Genomic DNA, 18,781 nt, shown 5'->3' on the forward strand with positions numbered 1-18,781 from the left:
GTCACTTCACTAAGCATAATGTTTCTAAGTAAGAATACCATCTTGCCGGCGAATTCGGCCGCCTCGAGGATATCTTGAAGAAGCAGGCAAAGGATGTGGATTTCAAGCTGCACTTGATCTATGCTATGTATGCGATATCAAAGTTACAACGAAACGTGAGAGCGAGAGAGTATACACAACTCCCTTTGGCAAGAGATTGTAAACTTGATTCATAAATACTTATCACAACCTTGTGACTGTATGAACTGAGAAGCAGCAACAATCTAAGCCACAAAAATTAAAAACAAATAAAAGGCAGCACCGAGCAAAACGAAGCAGCACAATACGCAAAACAAACTCCCAAAACGGCCACCCGTTTGGTGAAAAGAAGGCTCTAGCACTCCAACAAATTACCACTGACGCTTCAAGAATCATTTACCAGCAAGCACACACCACAGCGTAACAACATACAGACAAATCCTAGACCAAAATTTAACGCACAAAAAATAATCTTCAGAACCAATATCACATAAAAGCATCACAGCTGTAACAACATACAATGCAATGGAAACTCTCATACAAAAGCATGAACTGCTACAAGACAAGGAACAGCCTACTTAGTCAAGGCAAACTTTGGTATCTCCTGATGCATGTTCAGCATATATAGAAGATATGATCTCCGTTGCATTAAGCCCAGCATTTTTCTCAAGAAATTTAGGCATAGTGTCAAAGCTTTCGGCAAATTTTGCTACAGTATACTGGTCCAATCTGCAACATCATTGATTCTTTAGTTCGTTATTTCACTCATGGCCAACCCAAGCCTCAACAGGAATATTGCATATTTTTTTAATTTACTTTTTATTTTATTTTATTTTAAACTAAACAGGCATATTGCATATGAAATCACTGAAAGTGAACAAAATACGACGTCTGTGCACATTACCTGAATGTGAAACACGGCCATCCAATGCACACTGCCTGAAAATGACAATGGTTCCCGTTTCTGTAAAATATAACTCCTTTACTCTCCTAGCTCACTCAATTCAGTAGCTGCAGCTCCAAGAACAGTATACATACACTAGCAGCTGTTGCCTGAAATGAAAGCGATCATGATAGCGAAGATATAAATTGAATGGTTCAGACACCTAAGTTTTTTAAAAGTTATACATACACTAGCATTTATTGCAGAGGTGAAACAAAACAAGCCTAGCAATATAAAATTCTGAATGTTCCTTGTAAATTACCTTGTCCGTGTTCACTCTGCCATCCACTGCTCCTTCAATATCATCCAATATACTGTCACTATACCCTCAAGAAGCGCAGTGGATACAGAGTTACCACCTTCGTCATTCTTCATAACAGTGGTACATGATAAATCAATGAACATGTTACAAAGAAATAAGGAAAAACAATGAGGCAAGAATCAAAAAATAGCATGTTCATCAGTGTTTTCAAAGTCGTCTAGTTGCACTTTGGGGCAAGGCCGAATATTCCCCTGGCATATGATTGTTTAGCAAGGAATGCTTATTCCAAGATGTGGCGGCGCAAGACTCAAACCATTATGCAGTGGTGCCAAGAATGGGAGCAACATCGAAAGCCCCAGAAGAAAGACGACCAGTAAACCTACTTTTGCTTTCAAAAGTCTTAGAGGCAATGGCACCTTTTGGTCATTGGTGATTGCTTACTTTTAACGTAAGGATTTGTGATATCTGTTAGATAATGTTTTTTTCTTTTAAACAAAAACTGCCGCCATTGTGTGTATTCGCTTAAGGCCTCACCATCTTCTTCTCCTCCCACCCAACAGAGAAGCCTAATCCCCCATCAACCTCTTCGATATCCTATTTCTCCTTCCAGCAGACATGAATCAGCCTCCCACCTACATACCTCAATCCTTCTCTCCTTTCTCTGTTCCAGCCCAAAGAAGTTGAGCAGCTGGTTTTTTGTTTCGCTGTCCCAGCTCTGTTATCTCTTCTCGATACATTTCAATCTTTCCCCTATATTTTTGTTTATTGTTCGAATAATTCAAACAGCTTTATTCTGATAGAGTATGAGCCTTTTTCGAATTGCTGTTTGTGCAGTCATATATGAAATTTTATTTAGGACCGGGACAGATGTTTTAGGCAGTTATCTAATATTCTTATTCGCTAGACTGAAATTTTGGGAATTTACTTTCAGTAAACTAGATCACCTAAACATCCAAGATATCAAGGAAAGAAACCCTTTATGTTAAACGAGTAAACATCCTCTTTGGAGCTACAGGCAATATTTTTAAATACATAAAATACAGTAATATGAAGTAAACCAGCAATTCATATTTCTGTCTTTTTCTTTCCTTCTTCTACTTACCCTGTCACCTTGCTTTGGTTTAGACCACTACGTCTGCATAATGACATACGTGAATTGAATTGCTGAGCTTAAAATCCAGACCTTCGCGCACATTATGATACATCTTAGTTTCTATCCCATGCTCTTTGAAAACTATTTATTTTGTCAATGCATCTCCTTCTGAGTTCTGACCCAAGTTATAAGCACGCACACACAGAAGCACGAAATAAATGAGGCCTCTCAATCATAAAAACTCCTTTAAAATGAAAAGAACAAAATCAAATATTGATCTAACATTTCTTTATCAGCATATTAAGAATGTGAAAAGATAGTCAGGTAGAGAGCAAAGATATAGGAAGACATATAAACAAAATTAAACAATCAACCTTTTATAGTAAAAATTTGGAGTACTTTGCTTACAAAGAATATTATTTAAAAATATAATATCTCAGACCTTGAAGAATTGTAAAACATCATTTCTGTTACAGGTTAAGAAATAGACCAACAAATATGAAAGAGAATCAAGGGTTCCCTCAGAATTGTTCTTTTATAAAACATGCAAGAGTTTGCAATTCTTAACTTTTGGATGCATACATTGTATAGTAAACCATCCTTTTTCTCTGTCTGAGAATCAAAGCTCTCTTATTCCTCTGTCGTACAACCATTAAATGTATCTAAGAAACCAAATTATCAAAATTTGATGTCAAAAATCACTTGCACGAAAAGTAGGCTGTAATACACAAGTTTACCTCTCAGGAGTAGTTAGTAGTTGTCCTGAGTTCTAACTAAACTGCTCTCAATAATGCTAACCAGTTACCCTGCCAAAAGTAACACATATTTCATAATTTGTTTCCAAAAGAAGTAAAAAATGAAAATTAATATAAAAAAAGTGCTGGTGTTCTTTGAGTAACTTTTGAAGAGCATTAGTTTATTTAACAACTCAAAGAAGATCTATTAAATCAGTTGGAATAAGAACAGAAACTCACAGTGGGTCCATCAAGTGAGGAACCAGCACGACTGACAGATGAATTTGAGAAATGTTTCCAGTCATACATGAATATGGAAGGTAGTGTATTTGCTACAAGTAGTGTCTTTCTGTTATGCACACCGGCAGAACCACTGTCAGATTAGCAATGCAAGGCGACTAAAAGAGGGATTTTAAATGCCTCTTTTAGTCATATGCCGTAAAATCCCTCTTTTACGGCATATGACTAAAAGAGGGATTTTAAATGGTGCTGTCCAAAATGCCAATGCAAATATGATGAAACTAATTTTCAGCAGCAAAAGCACGGCCAGTTTTTAACGTAATATTCGAGCCACTTGAATTTTCCACCGAAGCTTCCTTGCTTCATCTGTATGCCCTGTACTACGAAGACCATCAAGGACAGCTCGTTGGGTAGCCTTGAGTATTTTCTTGCCATCTCTTAGACATTTCATCATAAGCTTGGACGCACAACGGAACCTTCCAGCCTTGCAAAGATTGTGCACCAAAGAGGTGTAGGTAAAGGAATCTTTAGTCTCCATTGATTTATACAAGTCCATCGCACGATCGATTTGACCAGCTTTACACAAGCCATCAATCATGCAGTTGAAGGCAACCAAATTTTCACGGAAGCCAATCATTTTCATATATTGTAAATGTTGTTCAGCCCCGATAATATTACCAGCCTTACACAATCCATCAATTATAATTGTGTGGGTATACTTGTCACACTGCAGACCTCCATTCTCTATTTCATCCATCAACTTATAGGCAGCTTCAAACTTACCTTCTCTACAATACATATTAAGTAAAGTGTTATAAGCCGCTAAATCAAGTTCAATGCCATTTCTCATTGTCTGTTCCATGCAAGCATTTGCCTCTTCTATCCTCCCAGTCTTAACTAAAGCAGCAACAACTGTGCAGTTTGCAAAGCCATCAAAAGTATACCCTTTACTCTTCATCTCTGACATAATCTCGAGCGCTTCGTCATACTGCTTAAACTTAAAGCAGCATTTCATAACTGTAGTGTAGGTTATGGCATTTGGCTCATAACCTGATTCCCCCAGTTCCTTTAGCATTTTTCTTGCTTGCCCCAATCTGCGTGCCTTGCATAGCCCGTGGATAAGAATATTGTACGTCACTAATCGGGGAACAAATCCATGACGTTGCAAATTCCTAAATAACATAAGGGCATTATCAATGTATTCATTTTTACAAAGGCCATTAATCATTATGTTAAACGTAGCTGGGTGGGGAGTGAGATTGCGAAGTAAAATATCCTGAAAAACTCTGTTGGCTTCATCAGGTTTTCCCAACTTAAAGAAACAATGCATCAGAATATTGTAACTCCATACATTAGGGTGTATGCCCGCTTGTAACATTTCCTCAAACAGATCCAGAGATTGTGATAATAGGCAATTCCTGGTGGCCCCGGATAACAAAGAATTGTATGTAATGACATCTGGACTAATCCCAGCCTCTTTCATTCTATGAACAACAGAATAAGCTGAATCCAAGCTAACAAACCGAGAATAGGCATTGAGCAAAGTATTGTAAGTTACCACATCTGGAATCACCCCCAATCTTATGCCATCAATTATAACGGCTTCTGCTCTCTCCAGTAGCCGGGACTTACAATACGAAGCTATACATATGTTCAACAACCTAGTCGATAATCCAGAAACCATCATTCACATCAAACATACTGACTTCCCAAGAGAAAACCAAGCCTGCAATATGTCAAAATACAATGTGTTTACATACACTCCTATTTCTTATCAGTAGAAAACCAAATATTGTATAAGACTGTTACTAAAACATGTCAATCTTGAAGCTTTGTTCCCCTTAAAGCAGCAATCATTAATGAAATCACTTCCCCTCCAATGTATTCACAAATGTGTAGGGGAAACTTTTAGCTTTAGGCAACAATTTTATAATAAGGAACCTAAACATATATCGGCTGTGATGACAAGTCCCGCAAACTAAAAAGTCCCCCAGCTAGAGCTAGAAATAATTTTTTGGGCAATAATAACATTAAAAAGTGTTAATCTCGTACTGAATACAACAACAAAGCCTTATCCCACTAAGTGAGGTTGGCTGTATGAATCTTATAATACCACTACACTCGGTACTCACACTGAATAAAAATCTAAATTGATAATGTTTTTCATTCCATTGCATAAATCTGCATTATCAAATACCAATTGTGTTTCTCAACGTGTGATACTACGCTATGATTCATCAATTGATTTCCCATTCGATTGAATAATCAATATTCACAATATTCATAGTAAAATACGCACACAATATTATTCCAAGACCAAGATATAAACAACTGCAGTGGAAAGATATAAATTACTCAAAAGCAACTCAACAGCGAAAATTGCTTGAGCATAACAGAATTCCATGGCCAGGTATTAGGTATTGTTGAGAGAGAGAGAGAGAGAGTACCCGCTGAAAAATCCAAATCCAAACAATGAAGGCGGACCAAAACAAGAGGCGTTTCGATTTGGGGGTTTCAGTTCTGAGGGCATCTCATGTAAAAGAACAAGTGAAGATGTTCAGTCAATGATAGGAGTCGCAGTGGAGGAGTCGGAGAGGGAGGGAGGGAGAGTTCGAAGCAGAAGGCGCTCCTACTCCTTCCTGGTCGAGTTGAGTGAAGTGATTGAGGTGCCGAGCAGAGAGTAGTCAGAGTACTAGGAAGCGCTGGAGGATTTTTTTTTTTTTTTTTTTGGTATGGGCTGGGCTAGTAGTAGGTATTTAGCAAATCCACCCACCATCAAGGAATGCCAAGGACAAGTGCTTGAAACATACATGCCCTTCAACACAAAAACAACTTCTGCGGCCAAAATGGAAGAGGGCAAGTAGTGGGCCATGCAATGCTCGCTCAAAAGACCGAGCAAGATAAGCCCGGCTTTGCGCCTTGCATGATTCCAACTGGCAAGGCTAACGTTACTTATGGTGGCCCAACCTTGCGTCAACTAGCAAGGTTAACGTCAACATAACGTCAGGATTGCAAAGTTAATGTCAACATGAGGTCAGCCACGGTCTTTGATTTTTTTATGTGCATGACGCGTGCATTGCACACGTAAAAGGGATAGTGAGTCAATATAAACTGCAGCAGTGAGCCCTGTTGCAACAGAAGAGCCCAACGACTCTATAACGTGGCACATCTCAGGCTGTTAGATTTCCAACGGTATAAAAGAAATACCATTGTGACATACAACACGTTCGAATGCGTTTGATTTTAAATGAGTTTGAAAATCAAGTGCAAGGATTAACTCAGCAATAAAAATTACAAAACATAGGGAAAAATAGGATTTTTTTTTTTTATAAATACCCAACCATTCCCCACATTTTATTATTCTATAAACACCCAACCATTCCCCACTGATGTGGGAGTCGGCATCAGTGGGCAACAAGGTCGCCAAGTTGTCATTACATCAGATTTTGCAATGGGGCAATTCAGATTCTTAGTTCCCCTTTTATTGGTACATGGCTATTGGAATTACCAGCAGATGGGCTATATGATATTATACAGTTTCTATAGGAATGCAGTGTTTGTTCTTATTTTGTTTTGGTGAGTAATCTTCGTCGGATAAATTTTCAGTTCCACTGTGTGGTTGTCCTGCGGATTGCAATTGTTTTCCTTGAGCCTGAACTTTGTCTTGGACTTCTTCGTTTTTCTTTTAAAATTTTAAAATCAAAGAAACAAAATACTAGGGGAGAGGATTACTCTTTTTTTTGTTTTTTTTTTTTTATGTCAGAAATCACTGTCATTGAGAGGAAAGGCTTCCATTGTAAAAATTCATCATCTAATTTCTAGCTAGAAATGTTGTGGAAATGACATTTGAACTTGGGGCAGCAGAAGGACCCTGCTAGATTACCCGCAGCTGTACGGAGCTGGTCAGAGACAAGAATGCTACAACTCAAAATTATTTTGGGTAACGATCGGTGACACATTGTGGCAAAGTCTGGCTGTCTTCTTTATCCCTCGCTTTGCATATTGGGGCAGCAGCATTGATACATCAAGTATAGGAGATCTTTGTTCATTGTTTGCTATCCGAAGGATTGGGTTTATAACTTTGTAGTGCTAGGCTTATATTCCTCTTTTGTTTTGCTGTACCTTAAGATTCATTCGGTGTAATTAGACTCGTTTAAAAGAGAGAAGAATTAGACAATCGATCCAATACATAAATTTTACCACATAAGTTTTGATTGTGTTCAGATTGAATCCTTCGTACCAACTTGAAATCGACCAAAAAGTACAGGGGTTTCAAGTGTTAGAGAACATATGTAAGACAGGGTCCGAGATAAAAATAATATACGAATTATATGTAGGAGGTGAACCGCTAAATATCATTGAGTTCTTTTGAGATAAAATTTATACCTAGTAATAGATGGTAGGCAACACCAAGTAATGATAAACCCCACACCTAGTAATGATAGGCCTAAAAAGTGTCATGGTATTACTGTCAAAGCATGTTATTCTTGTGACACAAAAAATTGTGTTTACTCTGACATAATAAATGAGTTATTGGTTTTGTCATCCCACCCCTAGGAAATAAACAGAATGTTACATACTATGCTATGCAAGTCTTAAATCATTAAAGAAGGTAACCAACCATCAACTGCTATATCACGAAGTCAACAAACATATGATTCAAAAACAGTCTCCCCAGCATTTTCTATAAAATTTTAGTTTATCAACCAAAAAGGAATTAAATTTTTAGTTTTACACGCTAGTGGAATACATGTAACATGAGTAAAAGTGAAAAGATTAAAATGAGAAGGTAAGTGACAAGTGCAAGCACTCCCCCTTGTATTTAATCAAAGCTCAATAATAATGTCATATCCTAACACAGATCAACTGAAACAATTATTCTATGAAGAAGCTCCAAGCAAGTGATGAGTGCAAAGCCCAGCGTCCTAGTGCACCAAATAACGGGCTTCGTATTATTAGTCATATCCGGTACTTTACAAGGCATTTCAAGTGAGGCTATAGTGTGCTGATTCATGGGCTGCAACATACATCTGAGTAGGGGATTGCGACAAAGTGACCCAATTTCTCGCTTCATAATTTTACATTGTGCAGTGTCTAGGAAACGTAATGTACAGGTATTCAAGCAAGCACGGCCATGAGGCAGTACACAACGAACCCACTCTTCAACGCATCCGCGCTGTGTCTACCTGAAGATTAAAGTGAAAGTAAAAGATGAGAAAATCATGCCGCCGTATTCAAACCACACCAGTATGTGAAAACCATCATCCTCGGGTTGGGTGGGGTTACCTTTTTTGATGCAGAAGAATCATATCCATGCCGGATAGGCAGAGCCACAGAGCGGCATTCAAGGACTACTACTTGTAATTTTGGCTGCCCCAGATAGCCACGTTTTTACAATTCCACAGAATGCACAGAAATAAGTCATTCCCATCACAAACTGTCCAGGTGTTGTCGAAGACAGATTCCGCTTGGGAGTTTTCAATTTTAAAAAACTAGAGTAAAAAGAAACAAGAAAATAAAAAAAATGAGATTTCAAGTGAATTGGAAGTTCAGGAATGTTTTAGCACCCAAAAAAAGGGTGCACAAAATCAATTAAAACAAGTTTTGAGCAACCTTTTTAATCAAATATATAATAGAACAAAAGTAACAATTACCTCTAAAAGTTTCACTGAACTTAAAAAATTGGAGAGCATTTCCCACATCCTCAGCAGCTAATGGCGGCCTGAGGTAGGGGAAGCTCAAGATCAACCTCTCTGCTCTCAATGCTGCGTTCCTTCACCCTGCGACACCCTCCTGCAGCCTTGCCCTTGCTCTTGCCCTTGGCATTATTCTGATTCACAGCAGCAGCACCATCTCTGCTGCATTACAAGTTTCCATCAACTCGTCCTGCTTTGCTGCATCCAAGTACTTCACATCATGGCTCTGATCAAGGGTGTTCTCCTTCCCTCGTTTGCTAGGTGAATCAGCACACATTGCCTGCCAAAACTTGAGACCATAAGCCCTCCTAAACAGAATTAAAACCAACCAACAACAATATCAACATGCATTCTCAAAGAAAAAAAAACTATAATCAATAGCACCATCTCTGCTGCCAAAAACAACCTCTTGAGTCTCAATAGTCCCGGGCCATTCCTTGACTTTACAATGCTTTCTGAACGCCTTGGCATTGACATCCTTATTGCTCACAGCAGCAGCACCATCTCTGCCGCCATTACAAATTTCCATCAACTCTTCCTGCTTTGTTTTCATAGTTTCCTGCTCATCAAATTCAGAGATGCATCCAAGTTCATATCTTTGCTTCCACCAAGAGACTTCTCCATCCCTCGTTTTCTTGGTGAACCAACACCGGTTACCTATCAAAACTCGAGGGCATAAACCCGCTTGAACGTCACTAAAACCTTGCTTGAATCCATACATTTTTTGCGGCAAACCATCCTTGCTTTCGACATCCATCTCCCCTTGTTTCTTCGGCTTGAACATACTTGAAGGGATTGCTCATATTTTATTAGATTCCAATTGTAGTCGCATGTCACCACACATATAGAAAACATGCCTTTTTGTCCTGATACAACTCAAGGGATAGCTCATAACATCCCCAATGATAGAGCAAAATGCTGTAATCTCTCAGTTCCTTTGGATCACTTCATAGGCTGTGACAATGGGCACAATCTCAGATTAAAATCGTTTTCTATAAGGAGAGTATGTAGACATTCCAACAAATATTCATGGAGGGTATGTGCACAGTTAATGCAGTGAAAGAAGACAGCTTTACCTTCAGATCGATGCGTTCTCCCACTTCATTTCCACATCAAGATGCGAAAATCCTGTTTCTTCTCATATCTGTTTCAATAGGATGCCAACACAAGTGCGTTTCTTTTTCATACCCCAGCTCAACATGTATGAATACTGCTAAATTCAAATATGGTGAAATTATAAACAATCAAATTGATCTTAGAAAACAAACAAATGGTTCTTAAAATGAAACCTAATTGGTGCAGCTTCTTAAATAATTCCAGCTAATAAAAAGATTGAATTAGCATCAGCTTATACATGAGCTATTCATTATATTACGTCACAGTTAACAAGTGGACTTTTTCTTTATACTGATGAATGTAATCAGCGTGTCTCTGACTACACCGTCTCGCTTTATCTCAATTAAAAAGGAAAAAAAAGTTGGTTATTTATGAACTTTTCAGAAACAAAAGTCAAATGGAACTCAATTTTTATCATCTGCAGTGTTCAACATAAGAAATATCATTCCTGTGAAATGTGTAGTGCAGCAACCACCCACCTGCTCTAGTAACATAATGGACAGAATTCCAACGATGGCAAGCATGAGGGCGGTGCTCCATAGAAACCTGGCTCTCATTTTGTTTTGTGGTCATCGTCACCCATTCTCACTTCAACAGAGATATGTATGTACAAAAACATATCAGCACCCACCCGAAGATGGCAGCAACATGAAGAGAAGATGAAAAGGAATGCTGCTTGTATTGAAAATAAAGCAATATATGAGTAAAACATCATTCATGGGGTTACCTATCCAATTGAAGGAGAATCATATTCATGCCACACTGCGGGACAACCATTCATGGACAGCTAATTGATGGACGTCAAAATCATTGGCCTTAGATAATCCAATCTTTACAATTCATCATCAAATTGAAAAAATGTTTGTTTCTTCTCATTGATATTGAATGCAAATGTCAACTCGAGCGCATTCCTTTTTCATAACTTGTCTCAGAAAGATACCTTAAATTCAAAGTTGAAGATACTATAAATTAATGAGTGATCTAAGAAAACAAGCATATGTCTTAGTCGAACCTAATAAGCACTTCTTCAAAATAATTCCAGTTGTTACGCATTCCAAGTTTGACAATCTGAATCTTTTCCTTATCATAAGATGAATATGAATTCTACCACACTCAAATCACATCAGTATGAGTCTATGAGAAAGGGAAAAAAAAACATCATCCAGGGTTACCTCATCGCCCATGCAGGAGAATCATATTCATGATGACAGATAGCCATAGCACGATTCGACGACTAGTAATTCATTTAAGCAAACACGTGTTGCTTTGGGATGCTATTGTCCTGAAATATTAAGAAGCATATTTTTTAAAGGGTAGCGTAGTTGAATTAAACAATTAGAAACTCACAGTATAGATGACAGTCAACAATTGAAGAGACACTTTTACAGAATCTGAATCTTGGCTATGGAATGAAATCTGTTGCTACAACAGCAAGCCACCTAGTCTAGTAAACATAATGTACAGGTATGCAAACCAGCTCTATACATTACAAGCAAGCACAGCCATGAGGCAACACGCAACGAACCCACACACTCTTCAACACATCCGTGCTGTGTCCACCTGAAGATTAAAGTTTAATTGAAAGATGAGAAAATCATGCCCCCATGTTCAAACCACACCAGCATGTGAAAACCATCATACTCAGGTGGGGTTACCTTTTCCAATGCAGGAGAATCATATTCATGCCGGATGGGCAGAGGCAGAGCCACTGAGTGGCATTCAAGGACTACAATTTGTTGTAATTTTGGTTTCCTCAGATAATCATGTCTTTCCATTTCCACAGAACGCACATAAATAAGTCACGCCCATCACATTCTCCTGAAAATTTCAAGAAACATTTTTCTTTAAAGGAAAAAGAAAACAGAACAAGAAAGCGATGCAGTATGCAGGGCCTAAACAATTCAATAGAAATTTCTGCAGATCCATGTGAAAAAATTTTACTCCTCTGCCCTGTTCCTTTTATTTTAGTAATTGAACTCTGAAACTTTGAAAAGAATTCAACAGGATCGCCCACTCTCTTTAAATCGTAGATAGGGGGATGAAACAGGATACTCCTCCGCTTTACATCATTAAAGTTATGAACCAGCACCATTTATGTGTGTGTGTGTATTGTGCAACAAAAAATATGGCGAAACAACTAAAAATGGATAACTATAAAAATGAAGGAAAAATCTCTATGTAGATTTTATATAGAAAAGTTGACACAATCAATATAACAAATAAAAGATAAAGTACCGGACATTAGAGAGTTGAGAGCGCAATGAGAAGCAAAAGTTTTGGTGTGAGAGAGAGAGAGAGAGAGATCATATCATGATGACTTTGTCATCTATCTTTATGCAAGGAATATGAGCTATCTTTCTCCATTCTTTTCCCTTCTTGTTCTCATACCTCTTCTTCAGAGAGGGGCCTCTGGTGATGTTCAGGAAAGAAAAAGCTGCTGGAAAACCCTGTTTTGGCAGGAAGTCGAGACTATCACACCTTCCATTATATAGCTTTTGAAGAGAAGTGAGGTGTTGCAGTCCATTTCTGTCAAAAGATTTCAGACTTGATAGATAAGAGATTGCAAGAGTGTGAAGAGTGGTACAAAGCAGCTGTTCCTTGAGCAACGTCTTCAACACATCCTCGCTGCTGATCTGAAATCTTCGAAGGGAGACAAGTAGTTGCAAACCCCAGCTCTCCACTGAAGGCCTCAGTTTCTCACAATCTCTGTTATGAAATGTTTCTAGGTTAGGAGGAAAACCCCTTTCACCAAATGACACAAGATTTGGAAGATCCCAGGTGCTCAATTTTTGAAGGGTGGTGCGGGTGTGCATATGTTTGGGCAATAACTTCATATTATCGATCCCCAGCTCCGATATGAAGTTTTTGCTATCGCGTCCCCTTTACGTTGGTCAATCTTTCATTTTGCTCCCCAATGCATCCCCTCGGTGTCCTGGAGGAAAGACCGAAAAGATCTTGTAACTTGAAATGCAGAAAACAGGACAATTACAAAATTATAATTTGCATAATATGTATCTTCTACTTACTTTGTGTTAAGAGCCTCATCACAGAGGAAATTTAAAAGCTTAAGGCATCATATCCATCCACGCCTCCACTAAAACACTCTGCGGGCAGGCTCTTTCAACTTTAGCTGCCAAATTCAACCACTTAAGTCTCAATGTTCCTGGCCCACTCCTTGACTTTACGATGCTTTCTCACTGCCTTGCCATTGACATCCTTATTGCTCATAGCAGCAGCACCATCTCTGCTGCCATAACAAATTTCCATCAGCTCTTCCTGCTCAAGTAACATAATTTACTGACTTCCAACAAGCGCAAGCATGAGGGCAGTGCTCCAAAAAAACCTGGCTCTCATTTTTGTTCTGTGGTCATCGTCACCCGTTCTCACTCCAACAGCCATGGCACGATTCGACAACTAGTAATTTATGTAAGCAAACACATGTTGCACTTGGATGATATTGTCCTGAAATTTAAAGGGCCATGTTTTTGTATGAGTAGCGTAGTTGAATTAAACAATTAAAAACTGACTGATTGACTAATTAATTAAACTAAGTAAAAGTACAGATGACAGTTAACAATTGAAGAGAAACTTTTACAGAATTTGAATATTGCCTATGGAATGAACATGGCGCTATGCACGTACCTGCCTTTGACTTGAGGCCTCAAATGATGAATTGATCATCTATCTTGATGAAAGGAATGTGAGCTATCTTGCTCCACTCTTGTCCCGTCTTCTTCTGACACCTCGTCTCCAGGGAAGAACACTCTTCGATGCTCAGAAACGAGAGCGATGCCGGCAAACCCTCTTTTGGCAGGAATTCGAGACTATCACATCTTCTAATTTCGAGCTCTTGAAGAAAAGTGAGGTGTTGAAGTCCCTTTCCCTCCAAAGATTTCAGATTTGTCATTCCACGGATTTGGAGAGTGTGAAGAGTGGTAGGGAGCAGCTGTTCCTTGAGCACCGTCTCCAACAGATCCTCGCTGCTCTCGATCCGAAATGTTCGAAGGGAGACAAGTCGTTGCAAACCCCAGTACTCCACTGAAGGCCTCAGTTTCTCAAAAACCCTGATTACAAATGATTGTAGGTTGGGAGGCAAACCCCCTTCTGCAAATGACTCAACATTTGGAAGATCGTATATCTGCAACTCTCGAAGGGCGGTGAGGGTGTGTATTCGGTCGGGCAATAACTTCAAATTCTCGCATCCCTGGACCATAAATCGAGCCAGTTTGGGAGTGGGCAATCCCCCGTGGGGAAAAGAGACCAGATTTGGACAATTACCAATAAAGAGATGGTCGAGATGAGTGAGATTTTCATCATCAGCTCCTTCTCCAATGGCAAGGGATTCTAGATTTTTACTGCCCCTGATATGAAGATATGAAAGTTTGGGGAAAACGCCCAGCGGGAAGGACCTCAGCGAATGACAGCTGTGCTCCAAATACAAATGTCGAAGGGATGTCAATTTGGCCATCATCTCATGAGATAGGAATTCTAATCTCCTGCAATTTTCTATTCCAAGATATGTCAACGAAGTGGGTAGACCATTTCTCGGGAACGACAAGAGTGACGCGCAGTTAACGAGACTCAAATGTCGAAGACAACTGCTCAAGTGCGGCCGCAAGCAATCTGTGCTACTAAAAATTTGAACCTCAAGATCCCAAAGCGAGGACAGCGACTCCGTCTCCAGTAACGAAGAAAGACCAGGGCATCCAACTATCTTCAGCTCTTCAAGAGCTTGTCGCAAGGACTCCGTGTTAACGATGAGAGACCAGGGTATCCATCTTGTTCTGGTAGCCCTTTCATGTAGAACCCCGCAGTCGGACACCCAAAGCTTTTTCAATGAAGGAAGATGATCAGGCAAGTTTCCCCTCAGCTTCGGACAATTCTCTAAAATGAGCTCCTCAAGACGAGGAAAGTCTATAGATTGACCTCTACCTGGATTCGACAGCCATTCCTCCCACTCCGGCATCTCTTTGAACTTTAGCTTCTTGAGGGATTGAAATGGTTGACTTACAGAAGCTCCATTACCCCCGTAGAACTCGACACCGATACTCACAACAGTTTTCATCCTTTTTATATAGAGCTCTCTTAGAGCGGGTAACCGCCCAACTGGTGGCAATGAGAAGCAAGTACTACAATCACTGAGACGCATGACTTGTATGTTGGAGAAGGAAGAGTCTCCCAACCAATCCGGAAAGCTGGTTCCACCATAAAATCTGATGGTCAGCTTCACCAGATTTACAGAAGGCTGTAGGCTTTCAAGTACTCGTCTCTCTTTTATGGAATCATCTGCTTCCTCACGACCCCATGCCAACTCTACTTCGTTGAGATCTTTCTTATCCTTCAAATTGGCCCCCAAGGCATCCATAGGATTGACGACATTTTGCAGATTCAAGATAGATAGTTTTCCTCGAAGCTTGGACAATTGCCCCAGTTCTCCAATGCCACCTGACCCAGTAGATTTCCCCAACACAAAAGCAGTCAATGTTCTCAAACTTTTTAGTCTACCCATTTGCACCGGCATCTCCTTTACACGAGTTCCACTAATATCAAGATGACGCAAATTAATCAATTTCCTCATGTCCGCAGGCAATTCAACAAGAGAGGAACAACCGACCAACAATAGAGTTTGCAAATTGTAGAGAGTACACATCGTATCTGGTAACTTTTTAACTGCAGTGTAAGAGAGATCAATGTAGCGCAAGTTTAAGTGTTTACCAATGTTATCAGGTAATTGTGTGATATTTTTATATCTTGAAAGTGACAACACCCGTAAACATTTTGCTGATGGTAACAAATCCTCTAGAACCTTTATGCTCACATATAGGCTCTTATCCCACTTCCAGTATGGTCTTAAAGACATAGGAAGTAAGGTTCGCAAACGCTTAATTTCATCCAATGACTTAAATTTTGCGCCGGTATCAAATCTTCCTCTCATATATGACAAATGCCGAACTCTTTTAGGAACTTTGTGCGACTCTCCCTCATCCAACCTAAAACAAAATTCTCCAGACATAGACATAGCCAAGTCGTTAATGAGATCATGCATTGTGAAACTTGATGATTTCCAAATTAATGATCTTTGAAGTAGTGATCGTGACAATAGTTCATCAAAGTATCTCTCACCAAGCTCTTCCAATCCTTTACCACTCTCATCTTGTGGAATTAAACCCACTGCAATCCAAAGTAGAATTATATATTCCTTTTCAAATTCATAGTCCTTTGGGAAAATTGAGAGATAAGCAAAGCATTGTTTTAAATAAGTAGGGAGATAATGATAACTCAATCTTAAAGATGGAAGAACACTTTTATCAGTATGCAATATCTCCCAAAGATTGTTGTTCAATATGTGACTCCATTCCTTGTAACCTACATTACAACTTAAGAGACCCCCAAGTGCTTTTGCAGCTAAAGGAAGACCGTTGCACTTGCGTGCAATTTGCTTACCAATTTCTTCCAAGTCTGGATGCGCACTAGGATTTTCATTTCTAAATGCATGTTTTGCGAGTAACAACCAACAATCTTCATGCGACAATTGTTCCAAAGAGTGAATAGGACCAGTATGCACAATGGATGCGACACTTTTGTTCCTTGTTGTCACTATGACCTTACTTCCCCTTGCCCCATAAGTAAAAGGAGCCCGTACAAGATCCCAATCACTATAGTCGTCATTCCAAAGGTCATCCAACACAAATAGGAACTTTTTCTCCCTCACTTGTTCCCTAAGTTCAACTTGAAGCAAGCTATCTTGAAGACGGCAAGGTTTTGAGATAATTGATTCAATAAGGGTTTTAGTTACCCTCATAGCATCAAAATCTTCGGAAACACAGGCCCAAGCTGTAACATCAAAATGCTCTTTTATATTTTTATCATTGTAAAGGAGCTGAGCAAGGGTTGTCTTACCGACCCCGCCCATTCCCACTATGGGGATTACTGATATGTGGCTGCTACTTGCATCATCCGATAGCAACATTCTCTTCAACTCCTTTTTATCTCCATCCCTACCACAAGCACGAAAGTCATGCCCAACAAAGGACGTTGTGGGAGTTTTTTGAGAAACCTTCTCCTTAACGCCTCCTCCTATAAGACCAAGGAGATCTTTTTGTTTCGCAAGGTGTTCCACCTTTTGAAACAACTCTTGTATCCTACCATTCATGCCTTGATAAAAAGGATTAAGAGAAGTAGAAAAAAAGTTCCACACCTGGGACGTCGTTTTGGTTTGACATTCCTCTGCTTCCACCTTGTTTTGCAAAGCTTCAGCATCGATCTCAGCCAGCAGGTCCTCGGCATCGAAGACGGCATGTTTGAGCTCGTCAAGCCACTTTTTCACACGAGGTTTCTCAATTTGCTTCTCCTCTGCATCATCGAGCACTGCATCGAGGACCAGAAAAGTCAGTTTCAGTTTCTCCAAGAGTGAATGGTCAAGCTTTTTTCCCCGTAAGAAGTCCATGAACTCCCCAGAAGCAATCTTGTCGCACAACGTCTGAATGGAAGCGGACAGAAAAGCCTCTCCAATCAAAGCTCCTGCCATTTTTCTCTCTTTCTCTCTGTTTTTTATTTTTCTCTTCAAAGAAGTGTTGAGGTGAGGAAGACGAAGAGTCTTATTACCTATGATCTTAATTTCGTTTCGGAAAGAGACGACTTGATGTATATTGGTCAATTATTCAGTGGACCTCACACGTTAATCATAGAGGCTTATTTGACTGGCAATTTCCTGGTAGTTGCCTTGGCTGGTGTCACCTAATTAATTAAGGCTAAGATTGGAATCTTATGTTGATTACGTTGGAATTTTTCTCTTGGACAGATACATCACAGGATCTTTAAATTGTTCACCTAATTAAATTAAGATTAAAATTGTAATCTTTTGTTGATTATGTTATCATGTCATCATCCATGTGAACACTGATCTGGTTAGTCAATATATATCTCTTGGACGGTTACATTACAAGTTGTTAAACTCATAAATGGAAGGAATTCCTTATTTTTTTCATCCCTTGCCAGGTCTTATAATTTGGTGAGTTCCAGCGGCTCCAAGAGATAGAAATGTAGAGAGAGGAAAAATGACAAATCCTGAGTCAATATCCTTCTATCCCTTGCCAGGTCTTATAATATGCCCGCATCCGTCGCTACAGACAAGAGTGTTAAGTACAAATGCTGAGTCATTATCCTTTTATCGTATCCGTTCATTGTACATCGTGCAATAAAAAATTATTTAAAATTTAAATATAAATAGTACTTAATGAGCACAATGTATGATAAACGAACATAATTGTTAGATTCTTAGAATCCCTAAAAAAATGATCGATCCCACACGTTAAAAGAATTGATAAACGAACACAATTATTAGATTTCATAATTTAACTGACAACGACAATTTCCTAATATTTGGTTGGTGTGAGAGTGACAGCGTGTGGTGTGGGTGAGTTTCAGTGGATCCTACACGTTAATCATGCATGCAAGTGGCAATTACATTGACTTGGTTAATTAATAGATTGCAATTGGATTATGAAAATAAGAGAAATTTTTCTTTGTGTTTGAAATACGAGTGGTATATCGCATATTATTATATAAATAAATAAAAAATTTATTTTTTTAAGTTGTTAATCTTTTAATATAGGTATTCCTCTACTTGTATAATGACATATGATGTATCATCCGTGTTCCAATCGCACTGAAAAATCT

General features: G+C 39.1%; 2 protein-coding genes and 1 long non-coding RNA gene across 13 annotated transcripts; all 3 read right to left on the bottom strand.

Moving 5' to 3' along the window:
• Positions 1 to 396: 396 nt before the first annotated feature.
• On the bottom strand, positions 397 to 6,013 carry LOC137735477 (Pentatricopeptide repeat (PPR-like) superfamily protein). 6 transcript variants are annotated; one of them, XM_088697623.1, is made up of 7 exons: positions 3,291 to 4,983; positions 3,054 to 3,122; positions 2,326 to 2,560; positions 1,224 to 1,330; positions 923 to 1,071; positions 597 to 747; positions 397 to 459 (listed from the first exon to the last, which is right to left on the bottom strand). In XM_088697623.1, exon 1 carries the CDS (start codon positions 4,975 to 4,977, stop codon positions 3,604 to 3,606), a length of 1,374 nt encoding a protein of 457 aa, XP_088553749.1. In that variant the 5' UTR covers positions 4,978 to 4,983; the 3' UTR covers positions 397 to 459; positions 597 to 747; positions 923 to 1,071; positions 1,224 to 1,330; positions 2,326 to 2,560; positions 3,054 to 3,122; positions 3,291 to 3,603. The 6 variants fall into 6 exon arrangements, with proteins under 6 accessions (XP_088553749.1, XP_088553752.1, XP_088553748.1 ...); XM_088697626.1 differs by lacking the exon at positions 397 to 459 and adding an exon at positions 5,738 to 6,013 and having other exon boundaries at positions 461 to 747; positions 3,291 to 5,016; XM_088697622.1 differs by lacking the exon at positions 397 to 459 and having other exon boundaries at positions 461 to 747; positions 1,224 to 2,560.
• Positions 6,014 to 8,072: 2,059 nt separating this feature from the next.
• LOC148695469 (uncharacterized) lies at positions 8,073 to 9,294 on the bottom strand. Its single transcript, XR_015964537.1, has 3 exons — positions 8,945 to 9,294; positions 8,577 to 8,782; positions 8,073 to 8,476 (listed from the first exon to the last, which is right to left on the bottom strand). It is a non-coding gene; the product is annotated as an uncharacterized LOC148695469 (long non-coding RNA).
• A 550-nt stretch (positions 9,295 to 9,844) lies between these two features.
• LOC137735056 (putative disease resistance RPP13-like protein 1) lies at positions 9,845 to 17,722 on the bottom strand. Of its 6 annotated transcripts, XM_088697636.1 has the most exons (11): positions 13,745 to 17,714; positions 13,446 to 13,564; positions 13,129 to 13,349; positions 12,338 to 13,034; positions 11,758 to 11,920; positions 11,588 to 11,662; positions 11,275 to 11,384; positions 10,830 to 11,042; positions 10,582 to 10,690; positions 10,063 to 10,196; positions 9,845 to 9,940 (listed from the first exon to the last, which is right to left on the bottom strand). In XM_088697636.1, exon 1 carries the CDS (start codon positions 17,628 to 17,630, stop codon positions 13,764 to 13,766), a length of 3,867 nt encoding a protein of 1,288 aa, XP_088553762.1. In that variant the 5' UTR covers positions 17,631 to 17,714; the 3' UTR covers positions 9,845 to 9,940; positions 10,063 to 10,196; positions 10,582 to 10,690; positions 10,830 to 11,042; positions 11,275 to 11,384; positions 11,588 to 11,662; positions 11,758 to 11,920; positions 12,338 to 13,034; positions 13,129 to 13,349; positions 13,446 to 13,564; positions 13,745 to 13,763. The 6 variants fall into 6 exon arrangements, with proteins under 6 accessions (XP_088553762.1, XP_088553761.1, XP_088553763.1 ...); XM_088697635.1 differs by having other exon boundaries at positions 11,593 to 11,662; positions 13,129 to 13,564; positions 13,745 to 17,722; XM_088697637.1 differs by lacking the exon at positions 11,588 to 11,662 and having other exon boundaries at positions 13,129 to 13,564; positions 13,745 to 17,722.
• Positions 17,723 to 18,781: the final 1,059 nt, after the last annotated feature.

The sequence above is a fragment of the Pyrus communis genome, chromosome 7, assembly GCF_041283825.1.
Source record: "Pyrus communis isolate YQ-2024b chromosome 7, ASM4128382v1, whole genome shotgun sequence".
In the NCBI taxonomy this organism is placed as follows: Eukaryota; Viridiplantae; Streptophyta; class Magnoliopsida; order Rosales; family Rosaceae; genus Pyrus; species Pyrus communis.

What these genes read in the sequence shown, in the direction of transcription:
- LOC137735056 (XM_088697640.1), bottom strand. Translation starts at nt 17,630, where the DNA reads ATGGCAGGAGCTTTGATTGGAGAGGCTTTTCTGTCCGCTTCCATTCAG. An exon ending in GGTTTGCCGGCATCGCTCTC is followed by an intron (nt 12,629 to 13,884) that starts GTTTCTGAGCAT and finishes ATCTTTTGACAG; the next exon opens with AAATGGACTGCAACACCTCA.
- LOC137735477 (XM_088697623.1), bottom strand. Translation starts at nt 4,977, where the DNA reads ATGATGGTTTCTGGATTATCGACTAGGTTGTTGAACATATGTATAGCT.